The 18,532-nt window shown below is 34.2% G+C and overlaps 2 protein-coding genes across 11 annotated transcripts in view; one reads left to right on the top strand and one right to left on the bottom strand.

Moving 5' to 3' along the window:
* The first annotated feature begins 487 nt into the window (after positions 1 to 487).
* On the top strand, positions 488 to 2,250 carry LOC139870464 (uncharacterized). The gene is made up of 2 exons (XM_071858281.1): positions 488 to 1,163; positions 1,454 to 2,250. The coding sequence occupies exons 1-2, from the start codon at positions 488 to 490 to the stop codon at positions 2,248 to 2,250; spliced, it is 1,473 nt and encodes a 490-aa protein (XP_071714382.1).
* Positions 2,251 to 4,024: 1,774 nt separating this feature from the next.
* LOC139859918 (probable lactoylglutathione lyase, chloroplastic) overlaps positions 4,025 to 18,532 on the bottom strand; it is a 40,924-nt gene continuing 26,416 nt past the window's right edge. For 9 of the 10 annotated variants that reach the window (XM_071848717.1, XM_071848701.1, XM_071848711.1 and 6 more), the window contains 8 exons: positions 5,901 to 6,096; positions 5,669 to 5,793; positions 5,419 to 5,483; positions 5,078 to 5,293; positions 4,958 to 5,005; positions 4,751 to 4,858; positions 4,464 to 4,604; positions 4,026 to 4,246 (listed from right to left, as the gene is read on the bottom strand). In XM_071848717.1, coding sequence (XP_071704818.1) covers positions 4,199 to 4,246; positions 4,464 to 4,604; positions 4,751 to 4,858; positions 4,958 to 5,005; positions 5,078 to 5,293; positions 5,419 to 5,483; positions 5,669 to 5,793; positions 5,901 to 6,034 — 885 coding nt within the window. In that variant the 5' untranslated portion in view covers positions 6,035 to 6,096 and the 3' untranslated portion in view covers positions 4,026 to 4,198. Of the gene's footprint in view, positions 4,247 to 4,463; positions 4,605 to 4,750; positions 4,859 to 4,957; positions 5,006 to 5,077; positions 5,294 to 5,418; positions 5,484 to 5,668; positions 5,794 to 5,900; positions 6,097 to 6,749; positions 7,028 to 18,532 lie in introns of those variants that run through there. The other variant, XM_071848695.1, reaches the window with a different exon arrangement.

Below are 18,532 nucleotides of genomic sequence, written 5' to 3'. Positions count from 1 at the left end.
CATAGAAAAAAAATTCGAGTTCGATCTCGAACAAAATATGAGACTTTTTATCGAGTTCTATTCGAGTTCGAGTCGAGTTCGAGCCGAGTAATACTTAAACGATCCAAACTCAAAATCTATTTGATCGATCGAGTTCGGTTCGTTAACAACCCTAGTTGTCAAATGCATACATTAAGCATTTATATATTTTCATTTTGTCTCGGTGTTTATTTATAAACGTTTATTTAAAACAATATTAAATGGTAACATAAAATATCCGGTATTCTCATCAGTTGAGACGAAAAGTTTAGAAGATCAGTTTAGTGAGAGTGAAATCTTAGAAGCGTTAAAAGATTGTGATAGAAATAAAGCGCCAGGACCCGATGGTTTCAACATGAACTTTTTTAAGAAATATTGGGATCACATCAAAAGCGACCTTATGTGTGCATTGCATTAGTTTTGGAAAAAAGGAGAAATTTCAAAAGGTTGTAACGCGTCTTTCATCTCCATGATCCCAAAATTAAAAGACCCGTTAGGTCTCAATGAGTATAGACCCATTAGTCTCATTGGCGGTGTTTACAAAATATTGTCGAAAGCATTGTCTAATAGGCTACGTATGGTTGTTTCAAATATTGTGGGTGTCGAACAAAGCGCGTTTATAAAAGGTAGATATATTCTTAACGGTGTACTAGTAGCGAACGAGACAGTGGATTTTATGAAGAGGTCGAAACATAAAGGCCTAATTTTTAAAGTCGATTTTGAAAAGGCGTTCGATAGCCTTGATTGGGATTATTTAATGGAGATTATGAAATGCATGGGTTTTGGGGATAAATGGTGTAAGTGGATATACGCTTGTCTTGAATCGGCCTCCATTTCTATTTTGGTCAACGGATCTCCCGCAACCGAATATAATATGGGGGGAGGGGTTAGACAAGGCGAACCGTTATCGCCTTTTCTTTTCATTGTGGCGGTAGAAGGTTTAAACGTGTTAGCAAAATCGGTGGTGGAAAAGAAATTATTTAAAGGCATGGAGTTGGGTAATGATAAAGTGGTGGTTTCGCATTTGAAATATGCGGACGACACCATCTTTTTTGGCGAATGGGATCATGACAATCTAAAAAGCCTTCTAAATTTACTAAAATGTTTCGAGCTAACTTCGGGTCTCAAAATAAATATGAGTAAAAGTAATATCTTTGGTGTGGGGGTTGATGCAAATGAAATAAATTTTTCGTCAATAGTTTCGGGTGTAGTATTGGGAGTTTTCCTTTTAAATACCTTGGATTGCCAATTGGATCCAAAATGAGTAAACTAAAGGATTGGAAGGTAGTAATTGAAAAATTCAAGTCCAAACTTTAGGAATGGAAAGCTAAAACGGTCTCTTTTGGTGGTCGGGTAACACTCATCAAATCGGTCCTCTCGAGTCTTCCATTGTACTACTTTTCGTTATTTCGTACCCCGCTTTGTGTGATAAAAGGGTTAGAGAGAGTGAGGCGAGAGTTTTTTTGGGGTATTTCCGGGATGGGGAAAAAATACATTGGCTTAAATGGGGAAAAAATCATGTTACCTTATGCGGATGGAGGTCTTAATATTGGTTCTCTAAAGTGCAAGAATTTGGCATTGCTTTGCAAATGGTGGTGGAGGTTGCATAATGAACCTAGTTCATTATGGGCCAAAATCATCATTAGCTTGTATGGGCCTTCGGGTGGGCTAACTCAAAATAGGCCCCTTTTTAACATTAATTTCTCCAGTACATGGACTTCAATTGTGAATGCAAGAAACTACCTTTCAGACGTCAGTATTCAATTTTCCAATTCTTTCAAGATGTCAGTAGGCGACGGCTCTGCTTCTTCATTATGGAAAGACCGGTGGCTTACGGACGAATGTCTACAACAAAACTTTAAGCGGTTGTTCGAATTAGACGCAAACAAAGATGTGAAGGTGTGCGAACGTGTTCGATGGACTAATGCAGGATGTGTTTTCTCGTGGGACTGGTGCAGGGAACTGATCGGCCGAGCTACGGATGATCTAGAGACTTTGCAACAAATGATCTGTGGTTTCAATCGAGATATCAGGGTAGCCGGTACGTGGTATTGGTCACTTGCTTCGAATGGTATTTTCACCACAAAAAAAGCAAACGTGATTATATCAGAAAAGATGCTATCCGAGTTTAGAAGTCAACCCGTAACTTTGAGAAACTCCTTAATTCCAAAAAGGTCGAAATCTTCATTTGGAGAGTGCGAAAGAAAAAAATATGGTTCTTATGGAACTTGACAAACGTGGGATCGACTTACATTCCGTACGTTGTCCTATTTGCGATAATGATGTTGAGTCAATCGATCATGTGTTGATATTTTGCAACTACGCTTTTGATGTGTGGACAAGAATATATAAATGGTGGGGTTTGGGCAATTTTTGCAACTTGAGTATAAATGAAGCTTTTGTCGGGAAGATAAACATGCCCACTTCTAATCTCGGGGAAAAAATATGGCAAGCAGTGGAATGGGCTTGCGGTTATATTTTGTGGAAAAGTAGAAATATAAGGTATTCAAAAACAAGGTTTGGTGTGTTCCGTCTATTTTAAACGAAGTTCAATTCATTAGCTTCGATTGGATATCCCGAAGATTAAAAGGTCCAAGGCTTGATTGGTGCACATGGATTTCAAACCCTCAATTGTACCTTAGTATTTCGTAACTTCGTTTAGTGTCTGCTTTCTCAGCATACGCCTCATAGTCGAATCTTTATGTCTGCGATGTCGCTCATCAGTGAGCTTTGTATGTTTTTTTTGTGATGTAATTTCCTATGAGAACCTTGTAATCTTTGATTGAGTTATAATATTATCTGTTTTGCTGTTCAAAAAAAAAAAATAAAACAAAACATTTATATATTCGTCACCTCCCTTTGTTGGCTTCTTGCCCTATCGTCACCTCCCCTCGTCGCCCTAATTTTTGCGTCGACATCTCCCTTCCTGACGGTTTCGCTCAGCCTTTTGTAGCCCTTTGATTCCATCGTTCTCGCTGGTGGTTTGGCCTTTTCCCTCTTCTCTCGTCTTCCAGCAATAATGCGTAGTTTTGGTTCTTGGACTCCTTGGCGGATGGCGAGACATGATGTTCTTGATACATATGGAAGCAAACAAGTGACAATTAAGTGTTCGATAGACAATCTTTATGAACAAAAATATTAACGAGTAAACTAGCCAGCAAAACAAAACCCAATGTGATTTTCATTTTCATATTGAGATAGAAATAGAGAAAATTGGACGGTTGCTCCATGTGATTTACATGAAATGGGGTGTTTGGTCCCTGAACTTCATTTTCGGGGTTGTTGGTCCATGTGATTTTCAAAACACGTGTAATTGGTCCCTGACAAGGACCAACAACCCCGAAAATGAAAGTTCAAAACAGGTGTAGTTGGTCCCTGTCAGGGACCAATTACACGTCTTATGAAAATCATAGAGACCAACAACCCCGAAAATGAAGTTCAGGGACCAAACACCTCATTTCATGTAAACCACAGGGACCAACCGCCCAATTTTCTCATAGAAATATGAAAAAGGATAGAGATAGATATGGAAGTTTGAGAATCAAATGGGGGCCAATAAAGTCAATTTATAGTGATGACCTCTACTTAAGCATGAAAAAAAAAATGTCCATCTAAAAATTGTCATGAGACTTATTTAATAGTGATTTTCAATTTTCCTGATGAAACTCTAGGTTTTTTATAGAGAAAATTGCGCCAATGGTCCATAATATTTGTATCTAATAGCACAGCTAACCTTTATCTAATATTTTGACTTAGATGATCCTAAACTATCAACATTTGGCACCGATGGCCCAACCACTAAACTCTGTACTTAATTTTTATTATAAAATATCAAGATTTTTCGTGTTTAAGACCATTTGCAGAAATAAGCACATCCTTAAATTAATTTGAATATTCAATCACATGTGTTAACTATATATTTTCTTCTTTTTTTTCGGGCCCGAGTTTCCAACTCGTTTTTTGCGAGCAGGCTAGTTTCGAGACGACAACCTGCTTTGAAAGTTGTCCGGAGTCATGCATGGTGTCAAGGTTTGTTAAAAATGGATAGACGGCCTGCAACATTTGTTGAATTGCCGAGCCAATATGTCAAGGTTTACATAATTGCATTGTTCGTTACACAACGATCGTTACAAACTCTATAGTTGGATTTGTTCAATACTTAATTGACAGCTGTCAGTTTCTATATCAATGAGAGTTCCTTCATGAAATCAATGTTATCAACAAACACCTGCAAAATGTGAAATATAAAGTAAGAAGAAAGACATGGTTAAAAGTACCAAAACTGGTAAATTTGTTTGATATCTAAATGAAAAATTGAAAAAAAGAGTTTTGCTATTTAACTCAAAGACTTTTAAGAAAACAACAAACAGACTGTTGTCTTGATTGTTCCTATGTAAAACATATCCTTAATCTTTATGTTTGATCAGTGAAAAAAGATAACTTGCCGATTTCCAACCATCTGGATCCAAACACGCAGTTATCTTAGTATTTATAACAGGCAACGGCCCGGGTTCAAGTACAATCTCGCCACCAAATTGTTTAACAACTTCTGCAGTCTTATATACATCATCTGTCCCTACTGCAATCTGCTTCATATAAAGTATATATATAATATATAAGTTTCTAAAATAGAAAAAATCACTACTTTCAATTGTTACAAAAACAGACTTAACATTGTTCATATTTTTCTGATAAACGTGTACAACAGAGTTAAATAAGTTTAATAATTCACCTGTCCGTAACCGTTTCCTTTGTTATATTTTGTGATGCCGTAGTTGTACGTCAACTCCAAAACTGCAGATTCATCTTCAGAGCCATAACCCATCACGGCTACCGTACACTAAATCGTATTTCGCCAAATACATGAATTCAGACAAAATTGTATGATATGTATATTTAAAAAGAAAGAGTGATTCTCATACTCTAATAAACTAATCACCTTATTCTCAGGGTCGTCCGTTTTTTGGAGGAGTTTCATGCCATATGCCTTCACATATAAGACGTGTTAAGACGCTTTTGTTCTGTTTAATTAGTTCAAAAAGTATATGTTAGTGTTCACCTGCTTATAGAATTTGATCGAGCGATCTATATCTCCTACTCTTAACATCAACTGACATAAGGGTTCACGTATAGGTCCCTTCTTTTCAAGGAACTCGAACGTGTAGCCATCTGGATCTTCAACCAACGCGATTACTTGACTGCCACTTTTAACTGGACCAGGTTTTCTCGTAACTTTTCCTCCCTTGGATTTTATAAGATCCACTGCTTTAGAAACCTAAAGAGACATCAGACATTGTATGCCAAAAAAAAAAAAAAAAAAAACTGTTGGATGCATATTTGTGATAAACTGATAATTTTTGTGATAAACTGATAATTTGTTATTAGGTCAAAAGGACTCACATCCTCAACTGCAATACCAAGATGTCCAAAACCAGTTCCAATGTCATACTTATCAACTCCATAATCTACATAAAGATTGTTAAAATGTGAAATTCAAGATCAGTAGCAAGTTGCAAACTATAATGATGTAATCTATTAATTATAGTTTCGACTTTCGATATACATCAGGTAACAATTTATAAGTAGTAAACACATAAAGGATAATCGGTTAATATGTAGCGAAACTATTAGACACAACTACATGACGTACTGTAAGTAAGTTCAATAACAAAATTAGAGGTCTCGGGACCATATCCCAAAAAAGCATTTGCATATTTTTCTTCTGGTATGTTACGTTGCCTCAGCACTTTCATACCCAAGCACTCGGTATAAAACCTGAAAGAATAAATACAAATCTATTAAAGTTCCGATTTCAAGAAATGCATCACATGTTCTGCGATAAATGGTTTCAGAAGGAGAAATCGATACAGAAAGGACTCTACTTGATAGTTTTCTCCAAATTTCCAACACGATAAACGACATGTAACATTTTTCTGTTATCCTTGGCAGACCAATCCAATGCATTTTCCTCGGTGATAGGTTGTGCTATATTTGTAAGTGTGCTGACATCAGTCATGTTTGCATCAGATGTCAGCAGTGTTGATGCACTAACACTCAATAGTTGTGACTGAGGTATAACTGTATCATTAACCATATAAATCAGGTTAGTTATCAGCACATTGTTAATAAATAATAATCTTCAAATCCACCTACCTAAAATTTGTGGGTAAAATATCCATTTTGAAAACCTAAGTGGCTAAACCCATCAGCCAAAGTCACAAACCCTGGTAGTAAAAACAGAAGTCATTCCCATTTTCCTATACCCATAAACCAAACACTACCCTAAGCATATGAGGTCAGGTAACTACAATGCATACCTAAAATACAACATACATACAATGTGGCACTCAATTATCTCATTTATTATCTCTCTAGTTCAGTATGAAGATTGAAGAGCTAAAACCACAATTCTTTAATATCAAGACCACTACCTTATTATTTTTCAAATGCAAAATTGTTATGATATATGTATCAAATTGAAATATACATTGATATATATATATATATATATATATATATATATATATATATATATATATATATATATATATATATATATATATATATGTTAGTCATTTTTGTCGACAACAATTTTTATTTTCCTAAATTATTTAATTTAATTAATATCAAGATTAGTACTTTTTTATAATTCCAGTTGAACTAACATAAACTGTGCAAAAAATATATACTCTGTATTAAAAATGAGATAATTTGAAAATATTGAAATTTACCGGTTCCAAGTTGGATAAGTGCAAGTCTGCGAGAAGTTGTGTAGGCAGCAGTAGATACATTTAGCTCAGATGATGATGATGATGAAGATGAAGATGAAGATGAAGATGGGAATTGATGAAATGGACGAAATTGTGATGAATTAATAGTAAGAGATGAAAAAGATGCCATTTTTTTGTGTTGGTTACATGTTCTGCACTCACCCCAGTTTCTATACACACGGTCTCAAACTGTCCAAGGAGGTCGTCGAGATTTGATTTGAGGAGTTACTATTTGGATAATAGTTTTTACTCAATAGTTTTTATTTTAGTATTTTTTTTTTTTTTTTTAACTTTTTCCTACTTAAAGATCGGAGGTCTTCTCGGAAGCAATCTCTTTATCCGTCGAATAAAGAGATGGATGACTTTCTCTACTCTTGAGAGTGTTTCACTCTGGGTGAAAAAATGACTTGTCTTTATTCTCGGATAGAGGAAGGATCTACATCTCACATCCCCATACACCACTCATGTGTTATTGGGTTTTATTGTTATTGTTGTTGTTGTTGTTGTTTTTACTCAATTCATTTAATTCTAATTTTAATTCTAATTCTAATTCTAAAATTATGAAAGATTAAATATATAATCCGTAATTAATTGTGTGGTCCTCTGTTTTACTCCAAATTTTATGGGGCATCCATGTATTGTTTCTTTTGACATGGCTGGTCACTATAATTTTAAATCGTTGCATAAGTGGCCCCTGCGTTAAACGAAGCGTGAGTTATTTCCGTTAAGTGATAACATGTGCGCTGAACGTGAATACGTGAGGGATAATTTTGTCTTTTTATTCGTCTTCTTCGTCTCTTTCATCCCCAAGTAATTTTTTCTTTTTATAAAAATAGATTGATCACCGGTAACCATTATTTCATTCCCGATCTCAATTTTCTTTCCAACAAGATTGAGGGGTACGCGCTACGCGGCTTGAATTATTGATTGCTATTCTATTAAGATAACGATTGTCAGAGTATTATATAGTTCAAAATTTACCATTATAGGTATTCATTATAAAGTTAACACACATCCGAAACTATTAAACAGTTGCAAATTTAACATACTTTACATCATAAACTAACCAAATACTTCAAGGTTAGAAGCACATAATGTTTAAGTATCAAAAGACATACACATTAGCTTCATACATACATCAAAAGAGGTTACCTATCCTGCCTCCATACCTAAACAAACTAATCATATTAAAAACTTTTCAAGTTGGGTTGTGAGGACTGTGCAACAAAAACAAATTAAAAAAGAAAGGTGATAGTGTTATAATAATAATAATAATATAGATATGGATAGTCAATTTTGGTGTATACATATAGTCAATTTTGGTACACAAAGTATGTATTTTTATATTGAGATTTTAGGCTATAAATACTCATGAATGCAAGCATTAAAATTGCACCATTTCTCACACTTACAAAGTGTTTCTTTCTTTCTCTCCATTATCATCTTTGTTCTTACACTTCATTATTAGTATTCTAAATCAAGAATCAAACCACTAAAGGTAGTTATAAGCCTACTGAATTATAACATCAAGAATCAAACCACTAAAGGTAGTTATAAGCCTACTGAATTATAACATCAAGAATCAAACCACTAAAGGTAGTTATAAGCCTACTGAATTATAACACGTTATCAGCACGATAATACTAAATATGGTTGGCTCTGCCACCAAAATGATATATGGTCGGTTATACCACCAAAATGATATATGGTCGGTTATACCACCAAAATGATATATGGTCGGTTATACCACCAGAATGATATAGGTCGGTTATACCACCTGAAAAAATATATGGTCGACACTGTCGCCAAATTTTCATTTATGTTTACTAATATTTATATTTTTGTTATATAACATTTATTTATGATTGCTTACACATGGTCGACACTGTCACCTACTTATCATTTATGTTATATTAAATTTATGTTTAATGTTTATATACTTATGAATATAAATTGACTCTAATTTATCATGATGTTTGTTTTAATTTTTGATAATAGAAAATGTCGAATCTGGAAAAGCTTAAATTTACTCCTTTAGAATCAACTGGAAACAACTACATGCCATGGGTTATAAAAGTAAAAATGCATCTTAAATCAATGGGCATTCTTGAAACCATAAATGAAAACAACACTTGTTCTGAAAAAGAACAAGCTACGGCATGTTGCTTTATTCATCAACATATTGATGAATGCTTACAAAATAATTATGTGACTGTAGAAGATCCCCATGTTTTATGGGAAGGTCTCAAAAGCAGATTCAATAATCAAAGAGAAATTTTACTTCCAGCTGCAATGGAACAATGGAGAACATTAAGGTTCCAAGACTTTAAGAAAGTAAATGAATACAGCTCAGCTCTGTATAATACATGTTCACAACTTAAATTCTGTGGACATGAAATTAGTGATGCAGACATGATGGAGAAAACTTTCTCCACAATGAATGCTGCAAACATCACAGCACAAAGTATGTATTTTTATATTGAGATTTTAGGCTATAAATACTCATGAATGCAAGCATTAAAATTGCACCATTTCTCACACTTACAAAGTGTTTCTTTCTTTCTCTCCATTATCATCTTTGTTCTTACACTTCATTATTAGTATTCTAAATCAAGAATCAAACCACTAAAGGTAGTTATAAGCCTACTGAATTATAACATCAAGAATCAAACCACTAAAGGTAGTTATAAGCCTACTGAATTATAACATCAAGAATCAAACCACTAAAGGTAGTTATAAGCCTACTGAATTATAACAGATAGTACTACTTATAGTTAATCTTTTGTCTTGTAACATATACCGATTTCGTACTAAAGCTTTTGTCTTGGAAGTAAAAGCATATATCTTGGTTCCAGTAGAGTGGTTCAAGGGATACATACACATACACCTTCATTTTTCCCCATACAAAATTGACCCATTAGTTTAAAACTATAAACATTAATTAACCATATCAATTATCAAATGACTGATGAACACTTCAGGGACTCCTCTAGCAAATAAAATATTAGACTCCAGAACTTATCATACAACAACGTTGAAGAAACTGGAAGACAACACACATCACAATCGAAACAACAAAAAAAGGTCCAAAAATAACAAAGTAAAACAAAACATGCATACATAAAATTTGGGTATAAAAAACAACCTGAGCTGATAATATCTTCTGGAACATATTTGTTTGATCAATAGTATACATGTATAGATTCATTCAAAATACTACCTGATGCAATTTAGTATTCATTAAGAAGAAGCAAACAAGGAAGGAACTTCTATTGAAGCCTATGTTCTACGTTAACGATTGTTGTTGACCGACATTATTTAGTTCTCCTATAAACGTGTACTCAACTCGGGACGGAAAAGTACACACTTATTATAACACGCAGACATATATATGTATATGTATATGTATATGTATATGTATATGTGTATAATGTCCATGTCTATATCTATATGTATATGTATATGGGTCTATTCTGGCACTTGTACTCTCATGGCTTCTGTGATGACCCGGGAATTTCCGACCAAATTTTGAATCTTATATGGTTTCGACACGATAAGCAAAGTCTGTAAAGTTGAGTCTCAAAAAGTTTGAACTATTTCATGTATACATTTAACCATTGATGATTCCCGACGATTCACGAACAATTGTGTGTAAATAATTACGTAAGTATAAAGGTAAGTATATATATATATATAATAATAATTTGAGATAATAAAATACAAGCTAATCATTAAAATTAAATATGTAAAATAATATACAAAGTAATTAAGTTATCATTAAAATGAATACATGATTTCTAAACATAATTAATGTTATATGTATTGTAACATATATAAAATATATAAATATCCAAATATGTTAATATATAATATAGGTGTTACATAATTAATAATATGTATTATTTAATTTAATTAAAAGTTGAAATATAGTTGTTATATAGTTTATTATTTTTTTTTATTATCAAAATAAATAATAACATTTAAATATATATGAAATTGAATACAGTTAATTTGTTATACTTATTATAACTAATATTATCGTTATTATTACTAATAACATTATTATTATAATTAGAATTAAAATGTTAAATTTTGTATTATTGTGAATATAAGTATTATTACCATTATCATTAAAATTGTTATTATTAATATAGTTATCATAAATAATACAAAATACAAATTAGTATTATTATCATGAATAATAATATTATTATTATTTTTATTAATATTATTAAATTTAGTCACCATTAATATTAATATTGATTATATTACTGATATTATTAGTACTCATATTATTATTAATAATATTAATAGTATTATTAATGTTATTATATTATTATATTTCATATATTTATTAATTAATAAACATAATATATATAAATAAAGAAATATATACGCGTGGGATATTTATATCATTATCAGACTTTTATTTTTGTATATCTGCACTTCTATTACCCTCGTGGCACATCAACCCTACAAAAACCAAACCGATTGTCTTTTACTCTCTGCTTCTATAATTCGATTTCCAGCTGGGGTACCAATGATTCACTGTCTGTATCTACTGCTATTAGGATTTTAAAAACTGATTCATATTTTTTTTTCTTTTCTTCTCTTCTCCTCCCCTGTACGCCTACTTTTTGCTCAAAATTTGATTTCGAATGATATTGCAAAATCTATAAATGTGGTGTTGTTTGGAATCGTATAACTAATCTACCTGCAAAAATTCAAGTCCCAATTTCTAATATCGAATTCCAATTTCGAGGTCAAAGTTTTAATTTTTAAAAGTCAACAAATTGTTCATCATCAAATTCGTATCTGTTAAGATGTTTCTGGCAAAATTGATAATTTTTATAGTTTATAGAGGTGATTTGAAACCATTTTCATGTTATAAGTTTAGTCTAAAATTTTCTTGAAATCAAAATCAAATTTTTTTTTTTGTTGTTTGTACCGTCGCTATACAGCAGACCTTTATTATTATTTTTTTTATTCGTTTACAGTTAAGACTAGGATTAATATATGATGCTTGTATATTGTTTGAAAGTTCTAAACTGAATTTGCAAATCGTGATTATGATTTTGAGTTGAGTGTTCTTCGTGTTTCTTTTTCAAACTGCAAGTATACCATTTTTTTTTTGTCTGATTTAATTGATTAAATCATTTAGACTAAATCGTTTATGTTTGGATTAAAAGTCTTAACTTAATGATTTAACCCACTATGTGAATGAGCTTTGATTTTGGTAGATTTGATTTCAAGATGAAGGAGAGGAAATAGAAACAGAATTAATACAGTTTATATATAAATTGGTTCTGTTGTTAAATAGAAAATGAACATCAGCCCAGTTGGTTAAGGCGTTAGCGGGTTTGCGAGTGGTCATGAGTTCGAGTCCTGTACGGGGCAATTCTTTTTACAAAAAGCTTCAAGGGTATATTTTTATTACTTTTATTTTAATTATTATTATTATTATTATTAGATTATTATTAGAGTTATTATTATGATGATTGTTATTATTATTATTACACTTAGTATTATTGTTATTATTATTATTACCATGTAGTATTAGAATCATTATTATTATTTGTATTATTATTTTTAAGGTCATCATTAATATAATTATCAATATTGTTATTATTAGTAATATAATTATTATTATCTTTACAATTATAAGCATTATGATAAAATTATGATATATACACAAGTATGAAGATTACTATTATATATATCACTAATAGTTGCATTTTTATTATTATTATGATTATGATTAGGATTATTATGATTATTATTATGAAAATAATACAAATTATAATTATTTTCGCAAATATTAGTATTAGTATATTTTTTTTACAAATATTAGAATTGTTAATATTAACATAAATATTATTAATTATATTATCACGAGTATTATTATTATGTAATTATTAAAAATCGATATCATAATGATCATTAACCATAGAATTTATATGTTTACAAGTATTATTATTATTATCATCGTTATTATCACTAATAGAGTTATTATTAACCTAAATATATTATTAAAGTTACTATCATTATTCTTACTAATACTAACTTGGTATAAGTTGAACCACTGTTCCGATAAACAAATGAAATACATACATAAATATAGATATTTAACACATATAACATAACAAAAATTTAATATTTATATATATATAAAATGAACATATAAAGCATATATAAGTTATTAACATAAAACTGATATAACTAATACATTTATATATTTATATGTGTGTGTTCAATTACAACTATGAATATTAATAAATATACAAATGATATAGGTTCGTGAATCCGAGACCAACCCTGCATTGTTTAGTTGTTCAATGACGTTATATGTATTTTTACTACAAAATACATTAGGTGAGTTTCATTTGCCTTCTTACCCTTTATATTTTTGGGCTGAGAATACATGCGCTGCTTTTATAACTGTTTTACGAAATAGACACGAGTAAATGAAACTACATTCTATGGTTGGATTATTAAACTGAATATGCCCCTTTTTATTAAGTCTGGTAATCTAAGAATTAGGGAACAGACACCCTAATTGACGCGAATCCTAAAGATAGATCTATTGGGCCCAACAAGCCCCATCCAAAGTACCGGATGCTTTAGTACTTCGAAATTTATATCATGTCCGAAGGAGGATCCCGGAATGATGGGGATATTCTTATATGCATATTGTGAATGTCAGTTACCAGGTGTTCAGTCCATATGAATGATATTTTTGTCTCTATGCATGGGACGTATGTTTATGAGAAATGGAAATATGAAATCTTGTGGTCTATTAAAATTATGAAATTATTATTTATGTTAAACTAATGAACTCACCAACCTTTTGGTTGACACTTGAAAGCATGTTTATTCTCAGGTATGAAAGAAGTCTTCCGCTGTGCAATTGCTCATTTTAAAGATATTACTTGGAGTCATTCATGACATATTTCAAAAGACGTTGCATTCGAGTCGTTGAGTTCATCAAGATTATTATTAAGTCAATTATAGTTAGATATATTATAAAATGGTATGCACGCCGTCAACTTTCGATGTAACGAAAGATTGTCTTTTCAAAAACGAATGCAATGTTTGTAAAATGTATCATATAGAGGTCAAGTACCTCGTGATGTAATCAACTGTTGTGAATCGTTTATAATCGATATGGACTTCGTCCGGATGGATTAGGACGGGTGTAACACCCGTTTTCAGTTACGAGTTATTTCGAACGACATTCGAAATACGAGGCATGTAAGTGTATATTTGGATCCCAAATAAAGTTGAAGTTTATGTTCTAAAACCTTACCATTGGATAGTAAATCTCATTACGTTTCCAACGATATTTGATTCGTCGAAAACGGAGTTACGGTTTGAAAGTTACGACCAAAACAAGTTCAGTTTCAGACTCAGTTCATTGGGACTCCGTCCAGACTTTAGGACGCCGTCCAACAATGAAGGTTAGGACGCCGTCCAAGCTTTTTGGACGCTGTCCAGAAGGCCTGACGGGCCAGCAGTTCTATTTTACTCAAATTAAAAGGGGTATATGGGTCTTTTCACTTGGGGTCGGTTTGGGATCATCAAAAATGATCTAGGACTCCATTTGGAGCTCATTTTCACCCACACAAAACACTCTCATCTTATTTTAGAGATAGAGGGTTAATTTAGAGTGAGAAAGCTTGGTTTGGTGAAGAAGATGAGCGTTTCGGGTCAAAGCTCGAGAGTTAAAGTTGTTCCTTTCATTCACGGCTACATTTTGGTAGTATTGGTAAGTCTCAACTCCGAATTTCATTGTTAAGATTCTTGTGTACATTTAGGGTTTGAGCTTGTTATTTGTAAAACCCTATTAGATGATGAAGAGGGTTTATGGAAACCCACTATTTTGATATTTTGCGGGTTTTGGGTTATGTTGAGATAAGGAAAACCCTAATAGCTATGATCTAGGGTTTGGCCATGTGAATTGAAGTTGTAAGTGTTAAATTGTGTTGATTAGTCATTAATACACTTGTAAATGATGGAAGAATTGTAAATGGGTCATGTTTGGCTAAAATGGTATGTATAAGTGTTGAAATGGGTCAAATAAGTTAAGGTTGACCTAATTGGGTGAAATGGGTATGAAACACCCTAAGTTTGTGCTAATTGGTGTTAGTAGACTTACCTCACTAGTTTTAGTAATTAAAGATGAGTCTTGGCCATTTTATGGGCGGTTTTGGGTATGAGTGAGTATTGTGGTTAATTCCACAAGTTGTGTATTGAATGTGTACTTATGTATTAGGTACCTTGCTCGAAGCATACGGAAGTGCTAAATCACCACCGACGTGATAAGGTGAGTGGAATAATTATATGCGTAGGTATATAATGTATCTATTTGTTGTAGCGTGAAATGTGTAGTGTCGAGGTGTTAAGACACCACGTTTCACGTGAAGAGTGTAGCATCGAGGTGTTAAGATGCCACTCGGGTGTAGCATCGAGGTGTTAAGATGCCACCTAGGAGTGTAGTGTCGAGGTGTTAAGACACCACTCCGTTAAATAATGAGTGTTGCATCGAGGTGTTAAGATGCCACTCAGGGTGATGTGCCGAGGTGTTAAGGTGCCACCCTAGAGGTTAGTGGTGCGAGGTGTTAAGTGCCCTAACGGATGTTATGAACACCGATGGCGTTTTCGCGAGCGCCGTTCCCTTGTACTATTGGTTAACCATGGTTAATTGTGTTGTAGCGTAAGCATATTATATTTGTTCATATTATATATGCTTTTGTTATGCTAGCTTGATTATTGGAGGTTATAGCTTGTAATTGTGATGATAAGCTAATTGTGTAGCTAGCATGTATGCGGTATGTGAGTAAGTGTTTGCAAGTAGGTATATTATATATGTATGTGTATAATTATTGCATTCACTAAGCCTCGGCTTACCCCTCTCGTTGTTTACCTTTTTACAGGTATTGTGTTATTGATGCTAGCTAGTTGTTAGACTAGACGTGCAGGAGCGGTAGGGCTTGATGGGGTAGCTTTCGGATAATTGGACGCGGATGGGGGTTTTAGTAGTCCCCGGGATTATGCTCTTGGTATCGGGTTGGGTTGTAGAGTTCTAATCCGTCTAAAGAGATAAATGGGTCGAAACTGCTACTTTATTTGTAAAACGGGTCATTGTGAGCCCGGGGTTGTAAAACTTGTTTTTATGGTGGCAATATCTTAGTTTTACTTAATATGTCATATTGTGAAAATGGTTTCGTTGAAAAGTGTCGGGGAGCGAGTTTTTCGCTCGCGTGTAAACAAAAACTGATCAGTACTTTTTAGTTCATTGGGACGCCGTCCCAAATCCTTGGACACCGTCCCAGTTGTAAAGGCTGGACGCTGTCCCGATTTCTGGATGCCGTCCAGATGGGCAGTCACAGAAATTTTTTTTTTGTGTCGTGTTTTTGGTAAATCAATGTTGGGTTGTTACAAGTGGTATCAGAGCATAGTCTAAGGGAATTAGGTGACCTTGGAATAGGTTCCTAGTCTTAGACTTATTGGCGGTCGTGCGTTATTTGCGGGACTTGTAGGATTACGGGTCGGATTGAGATTTGTTAGTGCCTTAGAGTAGGTGACTAACTAGGACTTGTTTTTGTCCAAAGTGTGATGATGTGGGGCCTTATTTCGCGTGTAAATTAGTGCCTTAGATTGCTAGTGCCTAAGGTAAGTAGGCGAACATGGACGTTGTTTTAGTGATAGTCACCTAGGTTGTAGGTTGACTTGTCGTTGTGGTGTACTTGTGTACATTTATTACTATTGTATATTGGTGTATATATATACAGGTATCTAATTGGTGCGTTGTCTTAGAGATGAATCTATTGGAGAGATTCAAAGGTTTGGCGGTTTTGAGTGATCAAGTTCACGGTAAGGACTTTGGTCATTCGGGTACTAGGAGTTATCGCGTGTTATTTTGTGTGAATGTTGCGTCAGTCCGGGTAAAGTACTTTGCGTGACCATGTGGAAATGGTAAGATACGCATTTGTAATAATGACTGATCACCATTATTATGAAAGTGTATCTTGACACTAAACATGACATGACAAGTACTGAACGGAGGAGACGTGACATGGTTGGGGTAGAACGGGACGAATTAGGAATCTTTTATTGGTTCCTAGGATATAGTAGTCTCGAGTGATGTGCTTGTTATCACATCAGGTTCTTTGTGAGTCGGGAAGTGTACGATGGAATCGGTTAGTTAAGTGAGCGAGCTAACTTACGAGTTTGGTGCGTGCTTAGCCACCCTAAGTAGTGGGTGCATTAGTGAGATTGTAATTGGTTTTAGTTACCCATCGTAACTAGGATGACCGATTTACGCTTGCGTGTGTGCGACGAGGACTTAAATTCCGTAATGGAATGCGACAAGTCTAATGATTGTAGTTTTGAGTTACACTCGGTAGAGTGTGTGGGTAGAGAATCGTGTTAGGATTCTAATTGTGAGTCGCCTTGGAATTGGCGAATCGAGGAGTCTTCGGGTCATTAAACTCATGGGAGTGGGACCCATATGACGATGTTTACGATAGTGTGTTGGTGTGTTGTGGATTATAGGGTAACATTCCTAACGGAATACCCCTGTCGTTGTGACTGTGCCGATAGGTGGAAGGGTGTAAGACTTGGTGTTCTCAAGCATCTCCTTAGTGTTAGATGAAGGGTTTCGTTAGGTTATATCGTTTTGGCCTTGCGAAAATTGCGGGTAGCGTGTGATCGCTAGGAACCTTCGATAAGACAATAAACCTTAAGGTTTGTCGGGTATGTATGACTTCGGGTCATTATTATAGAGAGACGGGTGACGTCGGGTGTATGGAACCTAAAGATCGAGTTCAAAAATTTAGTAGGTTGTGGCGGGAGTCTGTATGACACTGCATCAGGTGCCTTCTTATACCTGCTAGTGTGATGTTCAACTCCGATGATGGTGTGATCACTTTGTGCTTAGGGTGCCGGTGAGATACCCTTGGAAGCAGCGGAGATTATAATAGTGATCGACGGATGATAGTAATACGACGGTTGCAAAAGTCGAAGTTTAAGAGCATTGTGATGAATACTTCTTATGAAGTGACGGGTGAGCAAATCTTGTTGCTCTTAAGTGATAGACGGGTAAAGATGACCGGTGAGCCGGTGAGCCGGTGACGGACTTAATGGTCGGTTAGTCCGAAGGGTTTTGATGAAGTGTTGATATTGTGGTGGACGCAATTATGGTGTCAGAATTGGTCACTCTTCTCCATGAGAGTGAGCAATTGTTGATAACGATTCGTCAAGTGGAAGGTCGGATGATCTCGACTGAGAATCACGACTAAGTAAGCGGCGTGACATATGCCTAGGCTTAGAGGCATATGTAAGACTTTGGTGGAGTTTGCTTTTCGAACGATTAAGGTAGTTAGTTGTGAAGTGTGGTATGAAGGTGCGATTTCATTGCGTGTACGACGTCTCAAGTGATTGTGCATGTCGGCTCTGAGAGCCTAAAGCGAATTTGCGGTGAATTGATGTTTATGACCAACGGTGAGAATGGTCAGGTGTGACGTGGAATTACAATTCCGCGGGATGTTATCATCTTGGCGGTGAGAATAGGGAGATAAATCCTAAGTGGGGGAGTTTTTACTGCCGCCCGAGGAAAACTCCAGTGGTGTTATGTATAGTGAAATGTTGGAGCGTACCGTGCTAAGCCTCAATAGGTATTCGGAGTTCTTAACGAGGAAGAGTGACGGGTTGCTAATGTCGACTCGAGATCGTGCTTTACGATT

This window comes from Rutidosis leptorrhynchoides, chromosome 1, assembly GCF_046630445.1.
Source record: "Rutidosis leptorrhynchoides isolate AG116_Rl617_1_P2 chromosome 1, CSIRO_AGI_Rlap_v1, whole genome shotgun sequence".
Taxonomy (NCBI): domain Eukaryota; kingdom Viridiplantae; phylum Streptophyta; class Magnoliopsida; order Asterales; family Asteraceae; genus Rutidosis; species Rutidosis leptorrhynchoides.
This window is presented reverse-complemented; position numbering and strand designations above follow the sequence as displayed.